Source organism: Oryctolagus cuniculus, chromosome 5 (genome assembly GCF_964237555.1).
Source record: "Oryctolagus cuniculus chromosome 5, mOryCun1.1, whole genome shotgun sequence".
Lineage (NCBI taxonomy): Eukaryota > Metazoa > Chordata > Mammalia > Lagomorpha > Leporidae > Oryctolagus > Oryctolagus cuniculus.
The window spans coordinates 15,474,309-15,498,849 of NC_091436.1; the positions used below are offsets into that span (position 1 = coordinate 15,474,309).

At 41.0% G+C, this 24,541-nt stretch overlaps 1 protein-coding gene across 28 annotated transcripts in view; it reads left to right on the forward strand.

The window, feature by feature from the left end:
- The window catches only part of SYNE1 (spectrin repeat containing nuclear envelope protein 1), a 551,595-nt gene that overhangs the window by 271,075 nt on the left and 255,979 nt on the right, over positions 1 to 24,541 (forward strand). For all 28 annotated transcript variants that reach the window (XM_051855247.2, XM_070073379.1, XM_070073388.1 and 25 more), the window contains 11 exons: positions 234 to 416; positions 3,019 to 3,120; positions 5,949 to 6,152; positions 7,972 to 8,179; positions 8,964 to 9,076; positions 9,830 to 10,035; positions 11,277 to 11,432; positions 12,962 to 13,253; positions 13,978 to 14,150; positions 17,616 to 17,925; positions 20,634 to 20,798. In XM_051855247.2, coding sequence (XP_051711207.2) covers positions 234 to 416; positions 3,019 to 3,120; positions 5,949 to 6,152; positions 7,972 to 8,179; positions 8,964 to 9,076; positions 9,830 to 10,035; positions 11,277 to 11,432; positions 12,962 to 13,253; positions 13,978 to 14,150; positions 17,616 to 17,925; positions 20,634 to 20,798 — 2,112 coding nt within the window. The remainder of the gene's footprint in view (positions 1 to 233; positions 417 to 3,018; positions 3,121 to 5,948; positions 6,153 to 7,971; positions 8,180 to 8,963; positions 9,077 to 9,829; positions 10,036 to 11,276; positions 11,433 to 12,961; positions 13,254 to 13,977; positions 14,151 to 17,615; positions 17,926 to 20,633; positions 20,799 to 24,541) is intronic.

The window sequence follows — 24,541 nt, forward strand, 5'->3', positions numbered from 1 at the left end:
CCACAATTCCAGCCGCTCAAACAACTCTTCTAATCACAGAAACATTCTGTGTATTGATCAGCATTCACTTGAGTCAGATGTGCTAATTTGCTTACAAAATTATATTTGTGAAACTATACATGTCCATCATCATATAATTTTCTGATTAATTAATTAATTTTTCTGATTGGTGAGAGACTAGATACCTCAGCACCTCAGAGGATCAATCCTCTGCCTTGCGTTTTCTGTCCTAGGCATCAGAGAAACTGGAAGAAAACATGGATAAGCTGAGGATAAGCTTGTCCATCTGGGACGATGTACTTTCAAGTAAGGATGAGATCGATGCGTGGTCAAATAACTCCATTCCACAGCTGGCTGAAAACATCAGCAACCTGAGTAACAGCCTCAGAGCTGAAGAACTCCTCAAAGACCTGGAGGTAAACTGGGTGTACCTACAGATGGTAGCTTGTGGTGTGAGCTTGTGTGACATCATAGATTACAATGTGAAAAAAAAAAACTTAAGTTCATCCTTCTCTTCAAAAACACATATGATGTTAAAGAACACTTAACTATCGTTTACTACTTCTTGCAATTTGAATAGGCTATAGTAAGAGTTTTTTTTTCCTCCATCTTTGTCAGTTTTAGTAGGGGTTTTGAAGCAATAGTATAAAAATAAAAATCTATACTTTTCCTGATTCTTCTGAAAATCAGAAGGTAACACAGGAAAGTAAAGAAAAAATTGTGTTTGTGATTCAGTAATATTTAGTATCTGTTTTCTTCTCAAAAAACATAACCTTGTGCTACTTTTTGTGCTACATGCTGGGTTCTTCCACCCCCTATTCAGAACTGGAAAGAAAACTGGAGATTGGAGTGCCACAGGCTTCCATGGGAAGGTTCTCATCACTGACTTATTCTAACCTCCTTTGCTCCCATTTCTGACATCCATTCATTGTATCATTAATTGTTAATGCATATTGAACATATGTGAGGGCACTGTTTAAGACACTGAAAATATAATAGTAAAACAAATTCTTTGCCATCATGGAATTTGCATAATTATATTATCATATGAAACATATAAAATATCAAGGATTAATTGGGCTGTGAGGGAAAATAGAGTGAGGAAATAATTAACTTTAGTTTGAAAAAACATAAGGGAATGAATTATTTTGCCTCAAAGGTGTCCAGCTTTCTTGGACCCAAAGAACATTCTGGATTTTTTAGTCTAATCATGATGTCTAAGGGCAATAAGAAGTAGAAAATTTCTAGAGTAGAAGAAATGTTAGGATAAGGGATACTGCAGTCTGTTTAGTTGCTGTCTCTGATATTAAATTAACATTTTAGTTCTAACAGTGGCTTGCCTGTTCTGGATCTGGTATAGAAAAGTCAACTGTTAAATTTTCAGTAATTTTACAAAACTAGTGTTAAAAACAATTAAAAAGGAAATTATAAATAAATTTACAATTAAGTACATTTTATTGAAAACAAAGATAATGGGCCGGCGCCGCGGCTCACTAGGCTAATCCTCTGCCTTGAGGCGCCGGCACACCGGGTTCTAGTCCCGGTCGGGGCACCGGATTCTGTCCCGGTTGCCCCTCTTCCAGGCCAGCTCTCTGCTGTGGCCAGGGAGTGCAGTGGAGGATGGCCCGTCTTTGGGCCCTGCACCCCATGGGAGACCAGGATAAGTACCTGGCTCCTGCCATCGGATCAGCGTGGTGCGCCGGCCGCAGTGCACTGGCCATGGGAGGGTGAACCAACGGCAAAGGAAGACCTTTCTCTCTGTCTCTCTCTCTCACTGTCCACTCTGCCTGTCAAAAAATAAAAAAAAAAGAAAAAAAAAAGAAAACAAAGATAATGAATACTCATTGAATTTATATAATTGAATTCATCATAATGATTGCATCATTTCCTGATTATTATTCTACATATTATCTAGGCTCTTGAGTTATCGACAGATGTTGTTGCTGTATAATAGATGGTGTAAATACTGTAGAATGATGTGCCACTCTGTGTGTCTTCCAGCCCATGTGCAGTGACATCATGTGTGTGTGTTGAGGGGGAGGGCATTTGTTAAACCAGTAGACTACCATGGACCTCAGAGATTCAGAGTCAGCGTGTCTCAGGCCCAGGCTCGCTCACGCACAGAGATGTTATTTTTTGTGTTCCTGACTGTGACACACTAGCTAATAAATTCAGCGAGTTAGTGCTTGTCTACCAGTGCCACTTTGCTACAATGCAATAATGAGTGTAGACGCAGAGATGTGATCCTTAATTACCCAGCCAGCTTCAGGAGCCATGGTGTGTCACATCCTACTGCATCAGGAAAGTATCTCCTGGAGTCAAGGCTTCAGGAAGTTTGTTAATGTCCACAGAGCACCCACATGCCATTTTTTAAGGTTAGAACAGTAATTTGTTAAATGTTCCTTTGTGTTCCCAAATACCTAATGAAGTTTATAAGTCATCTAATTTGCTCAGTAAAAAAATTTCTTTGATTTTTCTGTCATGTTTTCTTAGTGCAAAAAATTCAAAATATTAGGTGTCAGTTTCCTAGTTAACCTGATTTCTGTTGTAATTGCCTGTAGATTTCTACTTTAAATGTTTGTATGTATTGCATCTAGTCTATAGCCACTAGGCACTGCTGATGTGAAATGCTTCTTCAAGAGTTTCTTGTAGCCATAGTAACCAGTGGCATTACTGCTAATGAAAAAATGACAGTTAACATCTTGAAAGTACCCACTGATTCAGGATTTTTGGCCAGCCTTTAATTTTTTCCAGGAGCTTTTTTTCTAATAAGAGAGTGGGGAGAAACAAAATTCCACATCCTCCCTCACATTCCAAGTGAACGTTACTGCAACGTTTTCACATTTAGAAATAATAATGTCCCTCAGAACATGAGACAGATGACTTATTTTTCATACTGACTTCAGGTTGGTACTTAAGTTAGCTCTCGACGTTCTTATTTGCCAAATATAGTCTGTCGGTTTTTCATTAGCCATGATTCCTCCCTCTTTTTTTTTTCTTTTTTTTTAATTTGGGCAGTCTGAAGTTAAAAGCAAAACATTGAGATGGGAAGAATTGCGTTCCAAAATTAATGAACTTAAAGAGTTAACGAAAAATCCTGAAACTCCACTGGACCTTCAGGTAAGCACTCAGTCTATTTTATAATGGCTGTTAAGTGTAAGGTTTCCTCTGCGATGTGTGTTTCTCCCTCTCTCTCTAAAATATCTATCTATCTATTGATCTTTATATATCCTCATTGCTATGATCATCAAAACTCCAAGTTAATGTGAATCTTATCAGATCAGGAAGTTAAAATATTGGTATTTTTAGAATCCCTTTGCCAGTATTAATAACATTTCCAACAGAAATGTTATAATAAAGTGTTGTTTCCCTTTACTGAATTTTAGATGCATTACTAGCCAGTTTGCTGCATGGATCATTTTATGTCTAAATAGGAACATATTCATAATTCCAAATTTTTTGACTCAATAACTGGGTTTGGCAGGATCCCCACTTCAAATCTCTCTTCAATACTCTTAAGACAGCACAAATCCACAGAAACCAAGAGGCAGAATGGGGTGTAGCGGGCTGGCCAGGAGTCCTGGGCTACTTCAGTGCCAGAGCCCTGAAGCACCCAACATAGTGCATCTCTTTTGGCTGCCAGCCCCATGGGCTCCACATAAGGCTTCTGCTAGAGCCCTTTAACCTCTACATTTGCTATTGCTCTCATGGATTTTTCTGTAGGTTTTTTTTTTTTTTTTTTCCTTCCTCCATGTCTTTATCCTTAATTTGCTATGTTACAGTAACAAATCAGAGTAGCTTAACCCATTTTTGCTCTGGTCTGGGACTGCATATCTATCAATTAGTAGATGATAGTCAAGTACAAGAATCTTAGAAGTTTTCTGAAGCAAGAAGAGGCAAAGGAGTCCTAACAAAGAGGGAGGGTTGCCTATGCATTTCGCCTATGTTGCACATATCAGTAGATGCAATTGGACTGTTGCAGAATGAAGTCTGAGGCAGGATTTGGGGAGAGAGCTTCTCTCTCTCTCTTTATCTCTCACACACACCACACCACACCACACACCACACACCCCTATGTAAACACAAGGAAGGAGGTGAAGGGTGTCCTACCTTACCTCAATCCTAAGCAGAAGGGTTTCAGTAGCGCCATCTAGAGGATGCTTTTCTCCTGCAGTTGGAAAATAACAGGAGTACCACGTTTAACCTCCCAAGAACCCTCAAGGTGATGGAGAGGCTGGCTCACTGCTTGGATACTTGCCAAAGGAGAAATGATTGTGGTGGCCTGCATCTCAGATTTGGGGATGCTGGGACGCCAGAATGTGAGCTGTGGCCAGACGTGAGTCATGACAGGAAAGGAAGAGGGTTGGGACCACCATGGTGGATGTCTCAGGTTGTCTAAGAGGCTAAAGAGACCCCAACAGCAAGGAGTCAGAGATGCCTACAGGACAAGAAAGCAGCGAAAGCCGGGGGAGGGGGGTGCATCACCACATTAGGAAGCTTCCGTGGGAGTGGGGAAACAAGGGAGAGAGGTCTCAACACCCATTAACAAAGCTTGGTTTAAGGCATGGGCTGAGATGCTAATTTCCAACAGCAAGTGCTTGGGTTCAATTTTTTTGCTCTAGCTCCTGGCTCCTGCTCACTATCAGTGCAGACTCTAAGAGGCAGCAGTTATGAATCAAGTAGTTGGGTCCCTGCCACCAAGGTAGGAGACCTGGATTGAGGTCCCACCTCCTGGCATTGGCCTGGGCAACCCCCTGGCCATCATGAGGATCTGGGGAGGAGACCAGCAGTTTGAAGCTCTCTCTCTCTTTTTCTGTCTCCCCTTTGTCCAAAAAAACCACCCTAGAAAGCACAGACACCAGCACCCTCGTCTACCGTCTGTCAGTTCAAATCTGCAGATAACATAAGTTGTAATGGAAAAGAAGGAGTAGAAATAAAGAGAATAAACAAATGTGAGGCCCTGGGCCTGTTTTCCAGTGTGGGCTTTCTGCTTGCAACAGATTTGAGCTGGGAAGAAAAGAGGGAGCCTTAACTTTAAGCTCAAAACTTTCATTATCAAATGGGCTTGGATGTTTGAATTGTGGGGTTGAGACTGTTCCCAAGAACTCAGTCTTCCTGAAATACTTGATGCATGCAAGGGCAATGAATCAGCACCACTGCTTTCAATGGAGCATGGAAAACAAACAAAGAAAAACCTGCTTTAAGATAAAACCCTATAGTGTTTGTCCTAAGCAGTGGAGACATCTGGGCAGAAAATGTGTGTTTCCCAGCAAGAAGTTAAGAGCCCCTCTGGGAGCTCTGTTTAGGTCTAATTGCTTTCAGCATGTGTATTCCCTGGAGCCCCAGTCGAGACTGCCACTTTAGGGGCTGGACGTGAGGCACAGTAGGGTAACCCACCACCTGTGGGTTCTAGTCTCACTGTCCACTTCACATCCGATTCCCTGCTGATTTGTCTGGGAAAGCAGTGGAAGATGATTTTGGCCCCTGCCACCCACACAGAACCTGGATGAAGTTCTTGAACTCCTGGTTTGGGCCAGGACCAGCCCTAGCCATTGTAACCACTTGGGGGTGAACCAACAGATGGAAGATCTCTCTCTCTCTCTCTCTCTCTCTCTGTCTCTTTCTCTTTCTCTTTCTCTTTCTCTCTCCCCCTCCCCACCCCCCAGCCCCTTTTCTCTGCCACTCTTTCAATAAATAATAATTTTTAAAAAATGCTGCTTTAATATCTCATGCTCACTATAATCTTCCTTCTGAATTTTTCACATACTTCCTATGTTTGACAGCTAAGCCCACTGATTTTCCTTCCTGGAAAAGGCAAATTGGCTCTGAAGCTGGCTTCCATAGTGAGGCTTTTGCATATTTGATAATTAACTGCGCATGAACAGGTATCCTCCCAAACAAGTGTTCTGGCTCTCACAGATTTTGTTGAAACTGTGCTTTATATTTAGTTTATAGAAGCAGATTTAAGGCAAAAGCTGGAGCATGCCAAAGAATTCACTGAAGAAGCAAAAGAAACCTTGAAAGATTTCACTGCTCAAAGTGCACAAGTAGAGAAATTTGTGAATGATAAGACATTGTGGCTGACAAAAGTCGAAGAGTCCCTGATGAACTGTGCCCAAACTGAGACTTGTGAAGGGTTGAAAAAAGTAAAGGTAGGTAGTAAACTCTCATTAAGTGCTGTTTAATTCCTGTTTTGTTGGTGACGATACTAAAAAATAAAAACAAACAAAAAACTGACCTCAACTCTCAATTACTCATATTAACACCAGCCAGCTAATTCATGACACAGAACACAACAAAGTAAGAAGCAGGTGAAGAACTGAATGCAGTTGTTTGGAAATCAAAGAACAGAACAGAGGCCACTGCTGTGGGTTAGCAGTGTGGCACTGGCAACCCATATGGGCGCTGGTTCCTGTCTGGATTCTGTTCCTTAGACCCAGCTCCCTGCTAATGGCCTGGGAAAGCAGCAAAAGATGGCCCAAGGACTTGGGCACCTGCATCCACGTGGGGGACCTGGAAGAAGTTCCTGTTTCCTTACTTCAGGCTGGCCAAGCCCCAGATATTGTGGCCATTTCAGGAGTGGGACAGTGGATGGAAGATTCTCTCTCTGTCTCTCTCTCCCTTTCTCTGTGTCTCTGCCTTTCAAATAAATAAATGTGTTTAAAAAAAGAAATCAAAGAAAAATCTGGAAACAGAAAATATGCATTGCTTTAGGGCCTGCTTAAAAGCCAGGATGGTTAATTTCTTTTTTTTCTTTTTATTAATAAAAAAATGAAGACCATAGAAGAACTGCTTGACAGTCCATGAATTTTTAAGCTTGAATGCCAGATAGTTTTTTATTGCTTAATCATGTTTATCAGTCAGTGTGACTACTTTCATCTGTAGAATGATATATTTTTGCTTAAAAAAGCGGTCTACTTCCATGTCTGTATAAGTAAGCGATGTTCCTGATGAACTCTTTGTAAAGAGTGTGAACTTAGTTGACTTGTCAACATATTCTTTTAGCCAGTTTTCTTACTAAAAAAAAAAAAAATCCTTTGGACTAGGAGTGGGAACCTTTTTTCTGCCAACGGTGGTTTGAGATATTTATAATGTAATTCACAGGTCATACAAAATGATCAACTTAGAAATTAGCCTGCTACAGATTTACTGAATTTTGAGTCTCACCTGCCGTTGCCCTGGCTTGGCCCACAGATCAGACGTGCCCCATCCCTGCTAGACAAGGCTTATGTAATTATAAATTTATTTTTGGTGCTTCTGGTATAGCCTATAACAGGGGAAAAAAAGGTTCAAATAGGTCATTGCAAATGTGAACTATGGTACTTTCCTTTTTAAAACAATTTTTAAATTTTTATTGAAATCTTATTTCAGAGAAAGAGAGATAGACCAAGAAAGGAAACTCCCATCCAATGGTTTACTTCACAAATGTCTGCATGGCCCTGGCTGGGGCTTTACCCAGGGGCCAGGAATTCAATCCAGGTATCTCCTGTGGGTGGCAGGCACTCAAGTACTTAAGCCATTTCCGCTGCTTCCCAGGGTCTGCACTGGCAGGAAGCTGGAGTCAGGAACTGGAGCCAGGTATGGAACATTGAACCCAGGCACTCCATCCAGTGAGGAACTGGGATGTCTTAACTGCTAGGCTAGATGCCTGCCCTATGAACTGTGATGGTTTCTAATCAAGTGTCTAAAACCACGGTCAGGGGCTGGAATCCTTAAGGGCCTATTCCATTAGCTTGAAATCATAGACAACAATCCAAATCCTAGCCATTTCCCAACAGCTATTTGTGCCCAAGAAACACTAAGGAATCAATACAATACAGTTCTATCACAAATACTCCACAAATGCCACCAAAATGTTTACACACCACTGATCGGATCTCAACAGCATCAGCTTCAGATTTAAAGCAGCATACCCCCATGGAATTGCTGGAGTATGATGAATGTCCTTCACAGTGTGCTTTTATCCCATAGGACACACAAAAGGAACTTCAAAGTCAGCAAAACAACATCAGCTCTACCCAAGAAAATCTCAATAGCTTGTGCCGCAAGTACCACTCAGCAGAGCTGGAGAGCCTGGGCGTGGCACTGACAGGGTTGATAAAGAAGCATGAAGCTGTGAGTCAGCTGTGCTCCAAGACTCAGGCCAGCCTGCAGGATTCCCTGGAAAAACACTTCCATGGTGAGCTCTGATGGACTGCAGTGTGAGTATTTTGTTGATGAGAAAGAATCCAAAGCAAGCACTGCCCAGAAACTGCCATCAGGTTTGAGGAAACTTTCCACATGAGTATCATTCAAATCCATTTGGATTCTGGGACTTGAGCAATAGGACTGCTGACCTCAAGGCTCTCACTCTGCTCAGAATCCCTCCTCTTTTCTCCCTGAGAAAGTAAGGGTGCACCGTGCTGATGATTCTACATTCCATCAGGGTCTTCCACACAAAGCTCATGTACATGTAAAATTACTTCCACCTGTCAAGTGCCCAGCAGCCACTGTCCAAATAACCACTGATGTTTTTATAATGTAATGAAGTGACTTGACAAAGGTGAGGCCGTAAGAAACTGGCAGTCCTTTGTCCCTGATGCTGCTTCAATACAGCTCTGCCTGAGCTCTGATACGGGTACATAGCCTTATAAGTGGCCTTAAAGCCTTTGGTGCATTTTCCCCCATGCACTCTTAGACAAAGTTTCCTGCAGTTTATTGTCTTTACCAAAAGAAGTACAATGGGAAATTAAACATTTCCAGAATACAGATAGCTTTTCATTCTTTTCTCTGAGAGAATTTCTCAAGTCTACCACCAACAGGCATGGTTGCAGATGATATTACTTTCCATATCATCCTTACTTTTCTGGAGTAATTTGCAAAGCAAGGTGACATAGGTTGAAGGCCAGAAGCAATTCATTGTGATAATCCTGGAAGCTCATTTGATGGTTTGAATTTACTCTTGACTTTTATACTTTCAAAAGATTCCATGCAGGAATTCCAAGAATGGTTTTTGCGTGCCAAGGCAGCTGCAAAAGAATCAGCTGATCGAACTGGTGACAGCAAAGTCTTGGGGGCCAAGCTGCAGGACCTCCAGGTACAGAGCCCAGTGCCCTTTCCTTCCTCCCCAGCCCCCGCGCCGGGGCCTTCAGGCCAGACCTGTGTTCTCTTTCTTTTGCCAATCCTTCTTCTTCCCTGGCAGAATTAGCCTTGTTGAGTCAGAAGCCGCTGGACAATGTGAAAAGTCTGTTGAGAAAATAAGTGGAAGCTAACGACTTCCTACATCCCTTCCTCTTCCTCCCTCTTTTTTTAAGCCTATTAATGGTTCTTTGGAGTTAATTCAAAACTAAGACAAATTTTAATTTTTATCATAGTAACAATGGAATAATTGAGTCTCTCTTTAATGTCCTTGTGTAGAGAAGCTTTTTTTTTTTTTGGAAGGAAGAGATATCATTTGTGTTTTTTAATAATTTATGGTGTAAATTTGGAGATAGAATATATTCAAATTAACATCATCAACAGTATGGGTTATATTGGTTTTGTGGACTATGAATAGTCAATAAATATGGTAGAGATTAAGAAGGAGACCTTGATGAAAGCATCCTCTTTTACATACTCACATTGTCCAAAGTTATTCCCAGTGGTGCCAATGGCTAACTAGTACCATCTTTATTCTGAGGCTGGGTTAAACCCAATTGTATGCACTGTTTTACCATCAACCTTGTAGGGATTACTTTTTCACTGAGTTTTGTTTTTCTTCTCTTGGCTTACCATTTGTAATTAACACTCATATGCACCATGGCCTTTGAATAAAAGAGGTGTTCCATATTACCTTTATTTCCTGAAACAGAGACTTTTGGACTCATTCAGTGATGGACAGAGCAAACTTGATGTGGTGACTCAAGAAGGACAAACTTTGTATGCACATTTGCCCAAACAAATGGTCAGTAGCATTCAGGAACAAATTACAAAGGCCAATGAAGAGTTCCAGGCATTTCTGAAACAGTGCCTTAAAGACAAGCAGGCTCTCCAAGACTGTGCTTCAGAACTTGGGAGGTAGGCTGTTTGGATAATCATAGATTTCATATATATAGAATGTGTTTTCAAAGGCTTAAAGAAATGAGCCATGTGAACAACCAAGTATTTGAAATTGAGGTGAAATTATACTTAGCTTTGACCTTAAGTACAGGTTCATACAAGTACAATAATCAATTACTTAGACTCTGAAGTTATTGTTTGATTTTTACTTTCTATATAGGATAAATAAAGTGGTTATGTTCACTCCTATCTGTAAATTACACACATGCATGTAACTTGTCTATCTGATTAGGTCTTGGGGCAGGCGTTTGGCCTAGCAGTTAAGATGCCACTTGGGACACCTGCATCCCATATTAGAGTGCCTGGGTTTGAATCCTAGCTGTGGCCCCTGACTCAACCTTCCTGCTAATGCACACCATGGGCACAGCAGGTGATTGCTTAGGTAGTTGAGTCCCTTGCACTCATGTGGGAGACCTCGATAGGGTTTCAGCCTCCTAATTTTGGCCTGGCTTAACCCTGGCTGCTGTAACATTTGGGGAGTGAATCAGCACATGGACCCCCTCTCTGTCTCTCTTTCTCTCCACTCCTCTCTCCCCACCAAAAAAAATCGTTGGAAATTTGACATCCCAAATTTTAAATTACCCTGTTGGGATGGAGTCATGGTCCAAAACATCTACTAAATTCTTTAGGTTGAGAGGCCAAACATTATGTCAGTGGGAATAAACACAAATTTAGAAAGAAAAAATGAAACCTTTTAACTAGGTGTAAGAAATTTATCAGTATTGACACAGTACCTTTCTGGTGACAGTAATTTACCTGACTCTTGTCCAGGTTTCTTTGAGAGCTAACTTCATTTCAAAACTCAAGGGCCATATTCAAATTAGTTTAAGAAATAAGATACAGAGATCCCTTCCCTTCTTTTTCCATTGCCCTGCTTATCCACTGGTCTGGATTCAAGGATCTTTGTATAAGACACAGACATACTTAAGTGCATGATAACCTTGGCAGTTACAAGCTATGAAATCCATTCATCTAGGTGAGGTGACTCTTTCTGCTTCAAGATCAAAAGAAGCAACCATGATTTGTTACTTTGTTACTGAAATAAGCAATAGTGTTGATGGGCTGATGGTTGTTTTCTATAACTTGAAAGCTCATGAGATTTTAAATGCCATAGAAAAAGACATGACCTCAACTATGAGAACAAATTTGCTATGAATAGCACTTAAAGGTTTCTCTCATATTTTTTAAATATTCTTTAGCTTTGAGGATCAGCACAGAAAACTGAACTTGTGGATCCATGAAATGGAAGAAAGGCTAAGCACGGAAAGCTTGGGAGAAAGTAAACAGCACATTCCTGAGAAGAAAAACGAAGTTCATAAAGTTGAAATGTTTCTAGGAGAACTACTGGCTGCAAGGTGTGATACAGAGAATGAGTGGGTCCTCTACCTGCTATGGTGTTTTAGACTGCTTGGTGGGTTGGTTAGCTGGTTTGGTTCAGCAGCGGATCATTCCTGCCTGTGAAATTCCAGAATACAAATTATGGTGCAGCATCTTTGGGGCCCTGTTGGGTCTGAGGGGTGTGCAGGTAGAGTAAGGAGATTGTGTCCATCCCAGTTCAGCCTCCGCAATGGAGACATCAAGCAGGAACTCATCTCCTTTATGTATTGAGCTAATAATATTATGCCTTCTTCTCTGGGGTTATTTTGAGGCTCTGTTAACATAATGTGAAGCCAATTTGGAGAAGAGAAAACAGTGACTGCTGGAGACCCAATTTTCATCTGTTCTTCACATATCACAGCCTCCAGTTCATTTCTTATCCACGCGTCCTCAAAATATTCTTAGTAAACCAAACCAGACACTCCTTGTGGCTCCTCTTCCTTATGGCAATCTTTATCTCTTCTTTGCTTCCCTACTGAGAAAACCTTTCTGGTTCCTCTCCCCTCCCTGGTAAAATTCTTTGAGCTGTGCTTTTAACCCCTCCCACCTTTAGCACTTTGCTGTCTATTCATGCCCCACCCCCGTCATCTTCAGTTGCCTCCTCACCCTGAGAAGAGAGAAGACTATCCATCAGGGAGGTACACCTGGATGAAAAACTTGAGCTCCTTAACTGTCCTCTTAGAGAACAAGTGTACTTTCTGTGAAGCTGAAGACAGCACCCAGCCTGCAGGATCAGATAAATCATCAGTAATCAAGTGAGGAGAAATCACTTAATTCATATCATAGTCATTCTAGGTTTTCAATGAGTCCTCTTTTTGGTCAACCATGCCTAGCATCCCTTGCCTTTGGAAAAAAAGCATGCAAACAAAGAAACGGAGAACAGAACCCACCCTGACAACTACTGTTTGGAATGCCAGTTTGAGGACCGGTTGTGCTCTGCCCCCATCTCTGGGAGTCTTTGCTTTGCTGTAAACTCTTTGTTTCCACTCTTCACCCAGTTCCCGCCTGTGATTTTCTCAAGGTCAGAGATGTTAGGTCTTATTCAGCTTTACGTTCCAATGGTCTAGTATAGAACCAGAAAAAATTAGAAAATGTTCACAGAATTGAACATCTGATTGTGTACACAAAACAGCATTTGGAGGGCTTCAGGGAATTTTTCATGGTTAGAATTTCAACTAGAAATCAAGAGGTGCTAGAAATGAGGCCGTGGAGAGAGGCTGGCCCATTTTCTGGATGGAATTCCTAGTGAGACAGTTGGCTCCAAAACTGCAAGTTGGATGAGGGCCCAGCATAGACTGAGTCGTATTCCCTGGTGTATCCTGACCACGATACGAGAGACCTCAAGAGGATGCAAGCAGTCAGCCCAGTTCCCAGCCTCCCAATTTTACAGGCGTGTCAGTTGTGAGCTCCAGTCTGCTTCCTGCTCCAACATCAACAATCCTTGGTCACTCCCCTGCAGTCCAGAAGGTCAGAATTTTTAAAAATGTTTTTCCATTTTTGTTTTTAGAGAGTCTCTGGACAAGTTTTCCCAGCGAGGGCAGCTTCTTAGTGAAGAAGGCCACGGTGCAGGCAAAGAAGGACGCCTGTGCTCCCAGCTCCTCACCAGCTACCAGAACCTACTCAGGATGACCAAAGAGAAGCTGCGAGGCTGCCAGGTGGCTCTCCAGGAGCACGAAGCCCTGGAGGAGGCGCTGCAGAGCACGTGGTCCCGAGTGAAAGACATTCAAGACCGACTGGCCAGTGCAGACAGCACCATTGGCAGCAAAGACACCTTGGAGAGGAGGCTGGCTCAGATACAGGTACACGAGACACAGCCAAGTGCTGACAATGGCTGGGAATTGTTTTGATTACATCCACGAGTTGTTTGAGTTGGGTTCTAGTTGTTCTGGGAGCCTCAAAATGCAGATCATGTGGTCAAAGTAGAGAAAGCTAGAAAAAGGGATATAGAGGGGTAATGTTTATCATTTTTAAAGAAATATATTTAAAAGCTTTAACATGCTTTTAAATTTCATCTAGTAATTAAACAGCAAGCATTATGGATTACGTGCTCTGCCCTAAGTACTGTGCAAATTGTGGGGAATATAGAAGTAGCATTCATTCTTGTATTCTGGGAGACCAACCTGTAAATTGTTACTTGCTTTGCAGTTCAGATGTAGGGACCATACTAGAAGCAAACAAGGGTGTGTTGGGAGCACAGAAGAGACCCCCACCCTGGACTGTACTCCGTGAAGGTAACCTTAAATGCTAGGAATCAGCCAGGCAATGAAGGCAAGACTGTTAAGTTCTTAACAGCTGTGTCTTCACTTTAAAAATAATTTCTTTCTGCTCTTGGGAAGCAAGTTTATAAAATTACACTTTCTGCACTTGCGTCCCAGAGTTTCCTGAGACAATCTGGAGTTAACCTTTACCTCCCAAACTCCCAGACATCTAGCATCTTACTTTGCGGTAGGAGCCAGAGTTTGTTCGTGTCTTCATTGAGAGTTTTCCTACTGCGACTGACACATACTCCTCCTTCCCACCCAGGATATTCTCCTGATGAGAGGGGATGGGGAAGTGAGGCTGAACATGGCCATCGGCAAAGGGGAGCAGGCCTTGAGGAGCAGCAACGAAGAAGGTCAGGCAGTGATCCAGGTTCAGCTGCAGACCCTGAGAGAGGTGTGGGCTGACGTCATGAGTTCTGCTGTCCGCGCTCAGAGGTACAGAGCCTCTTTCTTAGTGTTAATTTGCTTAAGTAAACCCAGTGGTTTAGGCAAATGGCAGGGCAATGCTGGGGAATCCTGTGGGAGGCTTGCCCAGCGTGTTGTGTTTGTAAAGCCAGCTGAGTGCGTGCCTATCTTTGCCTGTGCTGTATTGTCCATGGGTCAAAGACTGGTTCCTGTTCATTAGGTTGTTTTGTTTCTGTTTCGGTTTATTTTTAAAATATTTACATCTCCCCTTTGCCTGAAATCTTGCACATCCCGTGGGATCACTAAAATGCCTCCTTGTAAAGTCATCAAATCAAGGATATGTGATCTGCATCAACCTTTTTACTGTTTGGAAGAACATACAGGAAAATAAGTTGAACCTAAATGTTGAGCCTTAGTATAAACTGTTCATCAGCTGGAGGTAATACCACCCACACTGGAGATGTAGGAAACCTGCAAGGTGTTTTTTGATTGTCATGGTGATGGGGATGACTTTGTAATTTAGTGACTGGGGCCAGGAGACCTGACATCCTGCAACTCCTGGAACATGCTCACTCATTCAAAAACCAGCCCACCCAGGATGCCCAGAGCACCGCTGTTGAACAGACCTAAATCACAGGCTGAAGAGGAGGTAGAAAAGGGCTCAGTTGTCACAACGGGCAGTGTTGTCAGTGCTGTTACATTTGTGAGCGCAACATGTTCACCTTTCTGCCTTAAAATGTCCACAAAAATTCTGGCTGGCTTGTTGCACAAATGACCGCTAGTCAGAATTATTCTGGCATTTTCTCGGGGGCCATGAAATACATAGATATTTCAAAAAGTTTGTGGAAACTGGAGTTAAAAGAGAGGTTCATTTTTGCATTGAAAATTTGAAATCCATATGTAGTTTTTTCATCATACATTTCTTTTTTAAGATTTATTTATTTGAAAATCAGAGTTAGAGGGGGAGAGAGAGATCTCCCATTAGCTGGTTCACTCCCCAAATGGCTATAAAGGCCAGGGCTGGGCTTGGCCAAAGCCAGGATTCCAGAGCTTCAGCCAGGTGTCCCACAGGGGTGGCAGGGGCCAAAGCATTTTGGACATCCTCCTCTGCTTTCCCAGGTACATTAGTGGGGAGCTGGATTAGAAATGGAGCAGCCAGGACTCCAACTGGTACCTCTATGTGAAGCTGGCAGTGCAGACGGTGGCTTAACCTGCTGTGCCACCACGCCAGCCCTTCATCATACTTTTTCATGAACTTTTTGAAGATCCCTTGTTAGACAACTGAATAAGTAAGAGCCTAGGACATTCATAACAAATAGGCAAACAGAAGATTAAAGTTCAACACAAAATCAAACCAAAGATAACCACTTTTATTTAAACAATAAAATGTGGTACCAACTAAAATTTGGAAGGTTTTTTTTTTTTTCCTTTGTCCTGCAGTATGGTGCATAGATGGTGACTCTGAGAGTCACTCTGCATGACTTTGTAATAACTCAGAATAACTTACTGATAACTCAGAATGTTCAGCAAAGAATAAAAAAAATCAGACCCAGTGGTTCTTATTCAACACAGCAGACTGGTGGAGCACAAACTAAACTTCCCAGTGCTTGGTCATTTTCCAGTTTCCTAAAATCTAATAGAAATATGGGCAAGTGCTTTCCAGATGATGAGCAAAAGGTTAAGAACAAGAAGTAGCTTCACGTCTGACTTCCTTGTCAGCAGGACGTTGAATTTGACAACCACACACTGAACAGTAACACTATTCAAATGATTGTGCTAAGAGGATGAAACAAAACTACACAGCTGTTGCCCTGTAAGAGCTCAGAGGCTAAGTAGGGAACATTGCGGAAAACTCTGACTTAGATTGGATTCCAAAGACGGTGTAAGACCCTGTGGAACTGTTCAAGAAAGCAGGCCCTGTGTGGCTTCTGGAGAAGTGACTTTGTTTTGGACTTTGTAGAAAATTTCCTATGCATATTTCTACCATTTAATTCAAAACCCTGTCTTCTATTATAGTTGAGAAATCTGTGATCTGATGATACCTACTTTTTTTGTGTAACACAAAGGAAATCTCTTTTGGGCTATTGGCTGTCTTTCCAATCTAAGTTTGCTTTATATCTATAAGACTTTTCTAATGCTGCTCTTTCTTTCTTTGAATACTACTTAATACCAGTTTATTAATGGTAAACTAATGGTAACTCTTCAAGATGAAGTTAAAAAGTTATCTCTCTTTTGGGATTTTTTGGGATTTTTCCCATGAGGGGTCTTGGAAAAAGTTCATGGAACGTTTACATATTATAGAAACTATGTGTGGATATTTAAGATATTTACCACAAAAAACTTACCTTTTAATTCTATTTTTTATACAGACTTTTCTGGTTTTTATAGAAACTTTGAAGTACCCTCATAAAAATAGATTAGAAGGTAGAACTGATGAAATTCTGATGAAGAGGAAATATCTAAACCTAAACAAAACTAAGACATTGAGAGATCTCTTATTTTCTAGCACTCCTTTTACTTTTTATACTTTATAATGTAAATATCTTGTTTAGCCATTGTTGAATATTAAGTTGACATCTATGTTGCATTGTTCATTATGGCACTCATATCTCTTAGAAATTAAACCAACTTGTGGCTGAAAAAAATTCCTAAGCAAAATACAGGAATTTAAGATACATAGAATTAGGTCCTATTGATGTAAAAACCAGTACTTTAGAAACCAGTGGAAGTTTGTTTGCCACAGGATCCTAGGTTGGAAATTCGTTTGCCATAGATCATATCTGCAAGATCACATGCTGGTATGAAAAGGGGATTGACATGAGGGCAGCCACTGTGGGTAGTTCCAGAATCGTGTGTAAGCTGAGTGATGTGGTCTTCCCATAAATGCTAAGTTGGGAAAGGCTTTGGCTATCTGGAAATCCATTTACTTGGCTCTATTTGTGACTATATTTCTTATGTTAGTGCATTCAGCTTTCATTCATTTGCACATTCAACACTGAAGCACTGACATGTGTGTGTGTCACAATTAAAATCAACCTAATGATATTACTTACCCAAGAATAATACCTGGAGTTTTGAATTCCAGTAAACACACCATTAACATCTGATTTAAGATAAACTAAGCCTAAGAACTCCTATATGAGTGTATTAAATAAAGTTATGTTCTAGTACTGATTTTTTTAACAATAAAACACAAATTTGTCGCTTTGTTTAGGATAATTAGCATTTGGAAGAAATGTCTCCAGATGCCTGTGTGTATACATCTTCTTAATTCAAACTTGCACATAGATTTACTTGGCCTGAGGGAACTGTACTGGGTGTCTGTGAATCAGAGAAGCAGTTTTTCTCCCTGTACTCAAAGCAACATTTGCATCACTTAACAATGGTGTTCAGTAAAAAAAAATTAATATAGATGTAATGACCTTATAATTGGTTTTCAGTAGAAATGTGAAATAATTAATAATTCATTTTTATAATGTGTGACGTTAACTCCAGCACTTTAGAGTCTGTGATCAGCCAGTGGAATGACTACTTGGAGAGGAAAAACCAGCTGGAGCAGTGGATGGAATCAGTGGATCAGAAAGTAGAACATCCTCTACAACTGCAGCCAGGTCTGAAAGAGAAGTTTGCCCTGCTGGACCACTTCCAGTGCATCGTGTCTGAGGCGGAGGATCACGCCGGAGCCCTTCACCGCCTCACTGCAAAGTCCAGGGAGCTGTATGAGAAGACAGGGGACGAGTCTTTCAAGGAAACAGTGCAAGAAGAGCTGAAAGCACAGTTTAATGATATAGTCACTGTTGCCAAGGTGTGTGCTTTCTCTTGAAGGAAAAGCACCAAGGTGCACGTCAAGAATAAATTCCTGGTTAAGTTTTTGGAGAAGTAGCTGCTTCAAAACTATTTGAACATTTATTGAATAGGATCATTTCTCACCTTTGGATATATATGTTTTGTTTTTAAAGATTTATTTATATATTTTGGAAGTCAGAGTTAGAGAGAGAACGAGCTTCCATCCACTGGAATCAAACAAACAAACCCAAAAAAAAACAACAAAAAACACCAGGGACCAGCATTGTAGCACAGTGTGTAAAGCCTGCAACGCTCGCCTCCCATATGGGCGTTTGTTTGAGTTCCAGCGAGCGTTGCAGGCTTTACACACTATGCTACAATGCTGGTCCCTGGTGTTTTTTGTTGTTGTTTTTTTTTTTTTAATCCCTGCAATCTTGAATAATTCTTTGATTTTTTTATTCCACTTTGATGCTTGATTCATCTGTTTTCTGTATAAGATTGAGATCAAATATCAGTGTAGTTCATTTTTTATGGTATTTTTGAGTTATATTAAAGTCTATTTACCGTCCAGATTTCAACTACGTAGAAAACATTGTGTTTATTTCCCAGCTAAAAACTATATTTTCCTATTTTTTAAGATACAGGTATCTTAAGTATTTTTCATCCTTATGAACCTTTATTTTCTTCCATGATTTCTATTGCATATTTATGAATGTTATAGAAATTATGGGAAATGTCTGTTTGCTTATGTTTTCTTTGATTTGCCTTTTGAGATGGCTATCTTATTGATACCACAGTTAATATGTGTTTGCTTATCTTCATTTTAATTTAGTTATAATTTTTTTTTTTAACGGGAAGAGTGGACAGTGAGAGAGAGACAGAGAGAAAGGTCTTCCTTTGCCGTTGGTTCACCCTCCAATGGCTGCCGCAGCCAGCGCGCTGCGGCCGGTGCACCGTGCTGATCTGAAGGCAGGAGCCAGGTACTTTTCCTGGTCTCCCATGGGGTGCAGGGCCCAAGCACTTGGGCCATCCTCCACTGCACTCCCGGGCCATAGTAGAGAGCTGGCCTGGAAGAAGGGCAACCGGGACAGAATCCAGCACCCCGACTAGGACTAGAACCCAGTGTGCTGGCACCGCTAGGCAGAGGATTAGCCTATTGAGCCGCGGCGCCGGCCCTTAATTTAGTTATAATTAAGAATTAAGACTCTAGAGTCAAAAGGACCTAAGTTTGAAATTTGGCTTCAACTTTTTTTTGGAGGTGTAACTTTGTGCACATTGCTGATCCTCTGTAAGCCTAAGGATTCTCTCCTATAAAATAGTGGTAATGATAGTATTGACTTCACATGGTGGTTGTGAGAATTCACTGAGAAAAGCATTTAAATGCTTAGCACAATGTTACACACCAAACTCACACTCTTCGTTGCTTAAATAACAAGAATATTTACTAAGATAATTATTAAAAAGATTTCTAGGGATGTTAGCCAATATTCATTAAGTGTAGTTTTTATGCTAAGCAAAACAATGGTAAACTTAAAGGAAAAGTGATTGTATCCTCAAATCTTTCAGTTTAAGTAAATCTAATAATTTAAGCTATTAACCCCAGAAAAAGTTAAATAATAGGAATGAAATCTTTAAAAAAACTATTTAATATTTAAAAGGCAGAGTTACAGAGAGGCACAGGCAGAGAGAGAGAGAAAGAGATCTTCCATTTGCTGGTTCACTACCCCAGATGACTGCAATCGCCAGAGCTAGGCCAATCTGAAGCCAGGATCCAGAAGCTTCTGGGTCTCCAACATTGGTGCAGGAGCCCAAGGACCTGGACTATCTTCAGTTTTCCCAGGCCATAGCAGAGAGCTGGATCAGAAGTAGAACAGCTGGGACTCGAACTGGCGCCCATATGGGATGCCGGTACTACAGGTGGTGAATTTACCCACTAAGTCACACTGGCCCCAGAAATGAGATCTTTTGAGATATATTAAGAAACTATTGGGCCTGTTATCCTTTAAAGATTTATTTATTTGGGGGCCAGCATCATAGTGTAGTAGGTTAATCCTCCGCCTGTGGCACTGGCATCCCATATGGGCGTCGGGTTCTAGTCCCGGTTGCTCCTCTTCCAGTCCAGCTCTCTGCTGTGGCCTGGGAAAGCAGTGGAGGATGGCCCAAATGTTTGGGCCCCTGCACCCACATGGGAGACTGGGAAGAAGCACCTGGCTTCTGACTTTAGATCAGCGCAGCTCCAGCCGTTGTGGCTACTTGGGGAATGAACCAACGGAAGGAAGACCTTTCTCTCTGTCTCTGTCTCTCTCACTGTCTGTACCTCTGCCTGTCAAATAAATAAATAAAATCTTTAAAGAAAAGATTTATTTATTTGAAAGGTGGAGTGACAGAGGGAGGGAGACACAGAGAGAGATCTTCCACCCACAGGTTTGCTCCCTAAATGTGTTTAATAGCCCGGACTAAGCTAGGCTGAAGTCAGGGGACAGGAACTTCATCTAGTCTCCCAAGTGGGTGACAGGAACGCAAGTACTTGAGCCATCATCTGCTTCTCAGGCACATTAGTAGAGAGCTGGATCAGAAGAAAGTAGCAGAGACTCAAATTGGCTTTCCAATATGAAATACAGGTTTCCCAAGTGGTGCCACCACATCTACCCCCAGCCAGGCCTGTTATCTTATTAGTTGATACTCAATGATGACTGGTTTTCAAATACCCTTTGCTTTTCTCACTAGGAGAAAATGAGGAAAGTGGAAGATACTGTGAAAGACCATCTGATGTATTTAGATGCAGTCCAAGAGTTCACAGATTGGCTCCATTCAGCAAAGGAGGAACTCCATCGATGGTCGGATATGTCCGGAGACTCCTCAGCCACCCAGAAAAAGTTGTCCAAGATTAAGGTCAGAAAATTGGCAGATGCTATGACTACTTTGTTTCATTTGTTCTTGAGTGCTACACATGTGTGATAAAAATTTGGTGGGTAAGATCCTGTTACTTAAAATGTTTCCTTCCTGTTTTGCATTACTGTGTATTATTTCCCACTTTAATAATTCTAAACATACAAAAAACATAAGAAATTCAAGACTTTACACTTGCGGCAAATTTTTACATTGTCTGTATATGTTCCTATGTGCAAATATGTTTAAGAAATAAATACAAAAAAAAATTCCAGCTTACTGGGCTGATAAAACAAGATACAATTTTCTAGTGCAGTGGAAAAAAGTTTATGAAGTAACTTAGATAAATGTACTTCAAAAAGTTTGGGGAAAATGGAATTAAATTACTTTGCTAAAAAAACAATAGAAATACAGACATAACTGTTTAATCATACATATTTTTCATGAACTTTGGAAAGACCTCTCACATGCACTTCAACAATTTTCAGCACTAAAATAAACTTACCTCTTGAAGTTCTTCTGTATTTTACCCATAACTTGGAAAAGTCATTCTGAATGTGTCATTCTTTCCTAGCCAACAGTGCAGCAACATAATAGAAGATAGTACTTTAATGAAAATTAAAATAATCACCAAATATACTCCTTATAAGGATAATTTCAAAAAATAGAAATTCATATTTCTGAGGGAGTTGAAATCTCTGTATATTTTAGCATATTCCTACTTGTTTGACTATTACATTACAATCATTTCCCCCATGGAAAAAAAAAGATTTAAATATTAGAATGAATCAGTGATGGAATCCTCAATGGCATAGTTTTAGATAAATAAATAGGTCATTGTGGTCAGGAATTTTAGACAGAGGTTGTATTCTGGTCCCTGGAGATCAGAATGTAAAAATCACAAAATCACATGGCAATAATAGCTCTATTTTGAAGATACATGTCTATGTTGTTGTAAAAGATTATCATTACCTTTTACAATGACTAGATTTAAAGCAAATAATCAGGAGGCCACTTTTACATCTTTAATATTTGTATGTGAGATTCTTTAATGATACATTTTTAGTAATGCTCCAATTTATTCTTCATCCACCTCTCTCTCCATTTTTTCCAACCATGGTTATGCATCCCACTATGGAACTCATAGTTCAGTGGCGAACAGTGATGCACAAACTGACATTTACAAAATAATATATTCATGTGGTGGGAGCCCAATCTGTGTCTAGATTCAGGCTTGAGAATCAGACACGTACCATCGTCTCCTGGTTTTCTGGTTATGTCTTTGGGTGAGTTACTTAAGATCCTCAAGCCTCTTAATTCATAACAACCAACCAAGAGAAACACAATTTAGAACCTGTCTCACAGAGTTATTTCAAGTACTAAATTACACCATGCACATGACATATTTAGCATCACCCCTGACACATAGCACATACGCGATAAGAGCAGATAAGGTCTTTGGATGGGTTTGTCCTCACCTTGTACTGATTTTTTTTCCTTCCCCAAAATTGTGCTTAAAAACCCCACTACCGGGCCGGCGCCATGGCTCACTAGGCTAATCCTCCGCCTTGTAGCACCGGCACACTGGGTTCTAGTCCCGGTCGGGGCACCGGATTCTGTCCCGGTTGCCCCTCTTCCAGGCCAGCTCTGTGCTGTGGCCAGGGAGTGCAGTGGAGGATGGCCCAAGTGCTTGGGCCCTGCACCCCATGGGAGACCAGGAGAAGCACCTGGCTCCTGCCATTGGATCAGCGTGGTGCGCTGGCCGCAGCGCGCCGGCCGCGGTGGCCATTGGAGGGTGAACCAACGGCAAAAGGAAGACCTTTCTCTCTGTCTCTCCCTCACTGTCCACTCTGCCTGTCAAAAAAAAAAAAACAAAAACAAAAAACAAAAAACAAAACAAAAAAAAAAACACTACCACCACCCCTTTGGGTTTTGCCTCTCTTGGCCTCCCCCCACCAGGTCACTGTTGCTAGAGGTCTCTGACTTAAATAAATCTTGCTTTTAAATTAAAAAAAAGAAAAGAAAAGAAAAAAATCTTGATTTGGCATGGGAATGATTAACTGACTATCAAGGTTGATGATCAAGTCCTCATCTACAGTGTGTATCACCTCTTGAGATTAAGGGTGTGCACAGGAACTGAGGTATAGAGGGGAAACATGAAGAGTGCAAGGACAGACATCACGTTTGAACTTCCAGGTGGTGGTAAATAATGTCGGGGGGCAGTTGAATATTTGCATCCAAATTTCAGGCTAGAAAGCGGGATTGAAGACGAAGTTGGATATGACTAGCATATGAATTGTCAATGAATGCACTAGAGTAGATAAGACCTATATGTAAAGCAGACAACACGCACAGGGCTGAAACCTAGGTGCTCCCAATATTCATGGAGCCCCAGAAGAAGAGGAGTTGAAAGGGAGAAAGCAAAAGGATAGGAGCTGTAATAAGGCCTAGAAGAGGTGGAGCTATTGAGGCCTGGGGTGGAGAAGCCAGCCTCCCCTGCAGTACAGAAGGAGGAAGAATGAAGGATGCCCCTGGATTTGACTGTTACACGGTTTCTCAAACACCCTGAGAGCCATTGCACAGCACAGGAGGGTGTGAAGCCAGACTACACCTGTGGATGGCAGGTGAGGACAGGAGATAGCAAGAATGCACCAACCTTTGAAATGTCAATATGAGAAAGCAGGAGAATTGTTTTACCAAGGCTACTTCCTGGGATCCAAATGCTTTTTTTATTTTTTAATTTTTATTTTGGGAAGAGCTTTTTACAAAAATGCTTCCAAAAAGGCAGAAACTACAGGACAATCAATTGCCAGAAAGGAGCTGGAATATAGGAAGGAGAAAAGACAAAGTGAGGCCTGTTAGAGGCTGCCCCTTAGAAGCTCAGGCCAGGCTGTCATGTGGGCTGGTGTGTAAGGAGGAAACCTGCAGGAATTCAACAAAGTGCCGCCTCTACCTTCAATACGATTCCCACCCCCATCCCCAAAAGCAACTGCGGAGAAGCCAGTTTAAAGCAAAATGAGTACGTTACATGCCCACATAGATCACACATGTATGTGTATACAATATCCTTATAGATCATATAAAGGCAAGAACATATATGTGAAAGTCACTTCAAAACACTTTACCATGATTCTGTCCTGGTTAAAAATCTGGATGAGTGGAGTTAGTGATCGTAAAGATTGAAATGTCCCATGTCAAAGTGAACTGGGATAATGCACGAGAGTATTTGGAGAAACTGATTTCTCAACAGTTGATGCCCTCTGAATTCCAAATTTGAAATTATTCAGGCAAATTATTATGAGTACTTACTCTGTTAGTAGGACATTGCATAAAGAAGTTATCATTTTCCTTTATCAAGTTATTAATTGCTATGTGCACTGGAAAACAGACATTTTTTTAAGAATTCTGTTGAGTAAAGGTTAAATAGAGTACTAAATACTAGTTATGTGTGGTTATAGTTTGGCCTACTACATAATGAAATATTTCCAAGTAATCTGTATTAAAAAGTAGCTCTATTTTGTATAGTTGTAAGACGATATATCTATTTCAAGCTAATTGATACAATATTGTAAAGACAAGTTAACACATACCCTGTACTTAGAAAAACATCAAAACATATATTGTATTTAACATCCAAGTTTTTGTTATTAATTTGGAATTGATTTCTTCTTGAAGTTTTTCTTTTATTTGATCCAGGAATGAAGTCATAAATTTGTGTTGATACTAACAACATCCTGGTCTTAGCA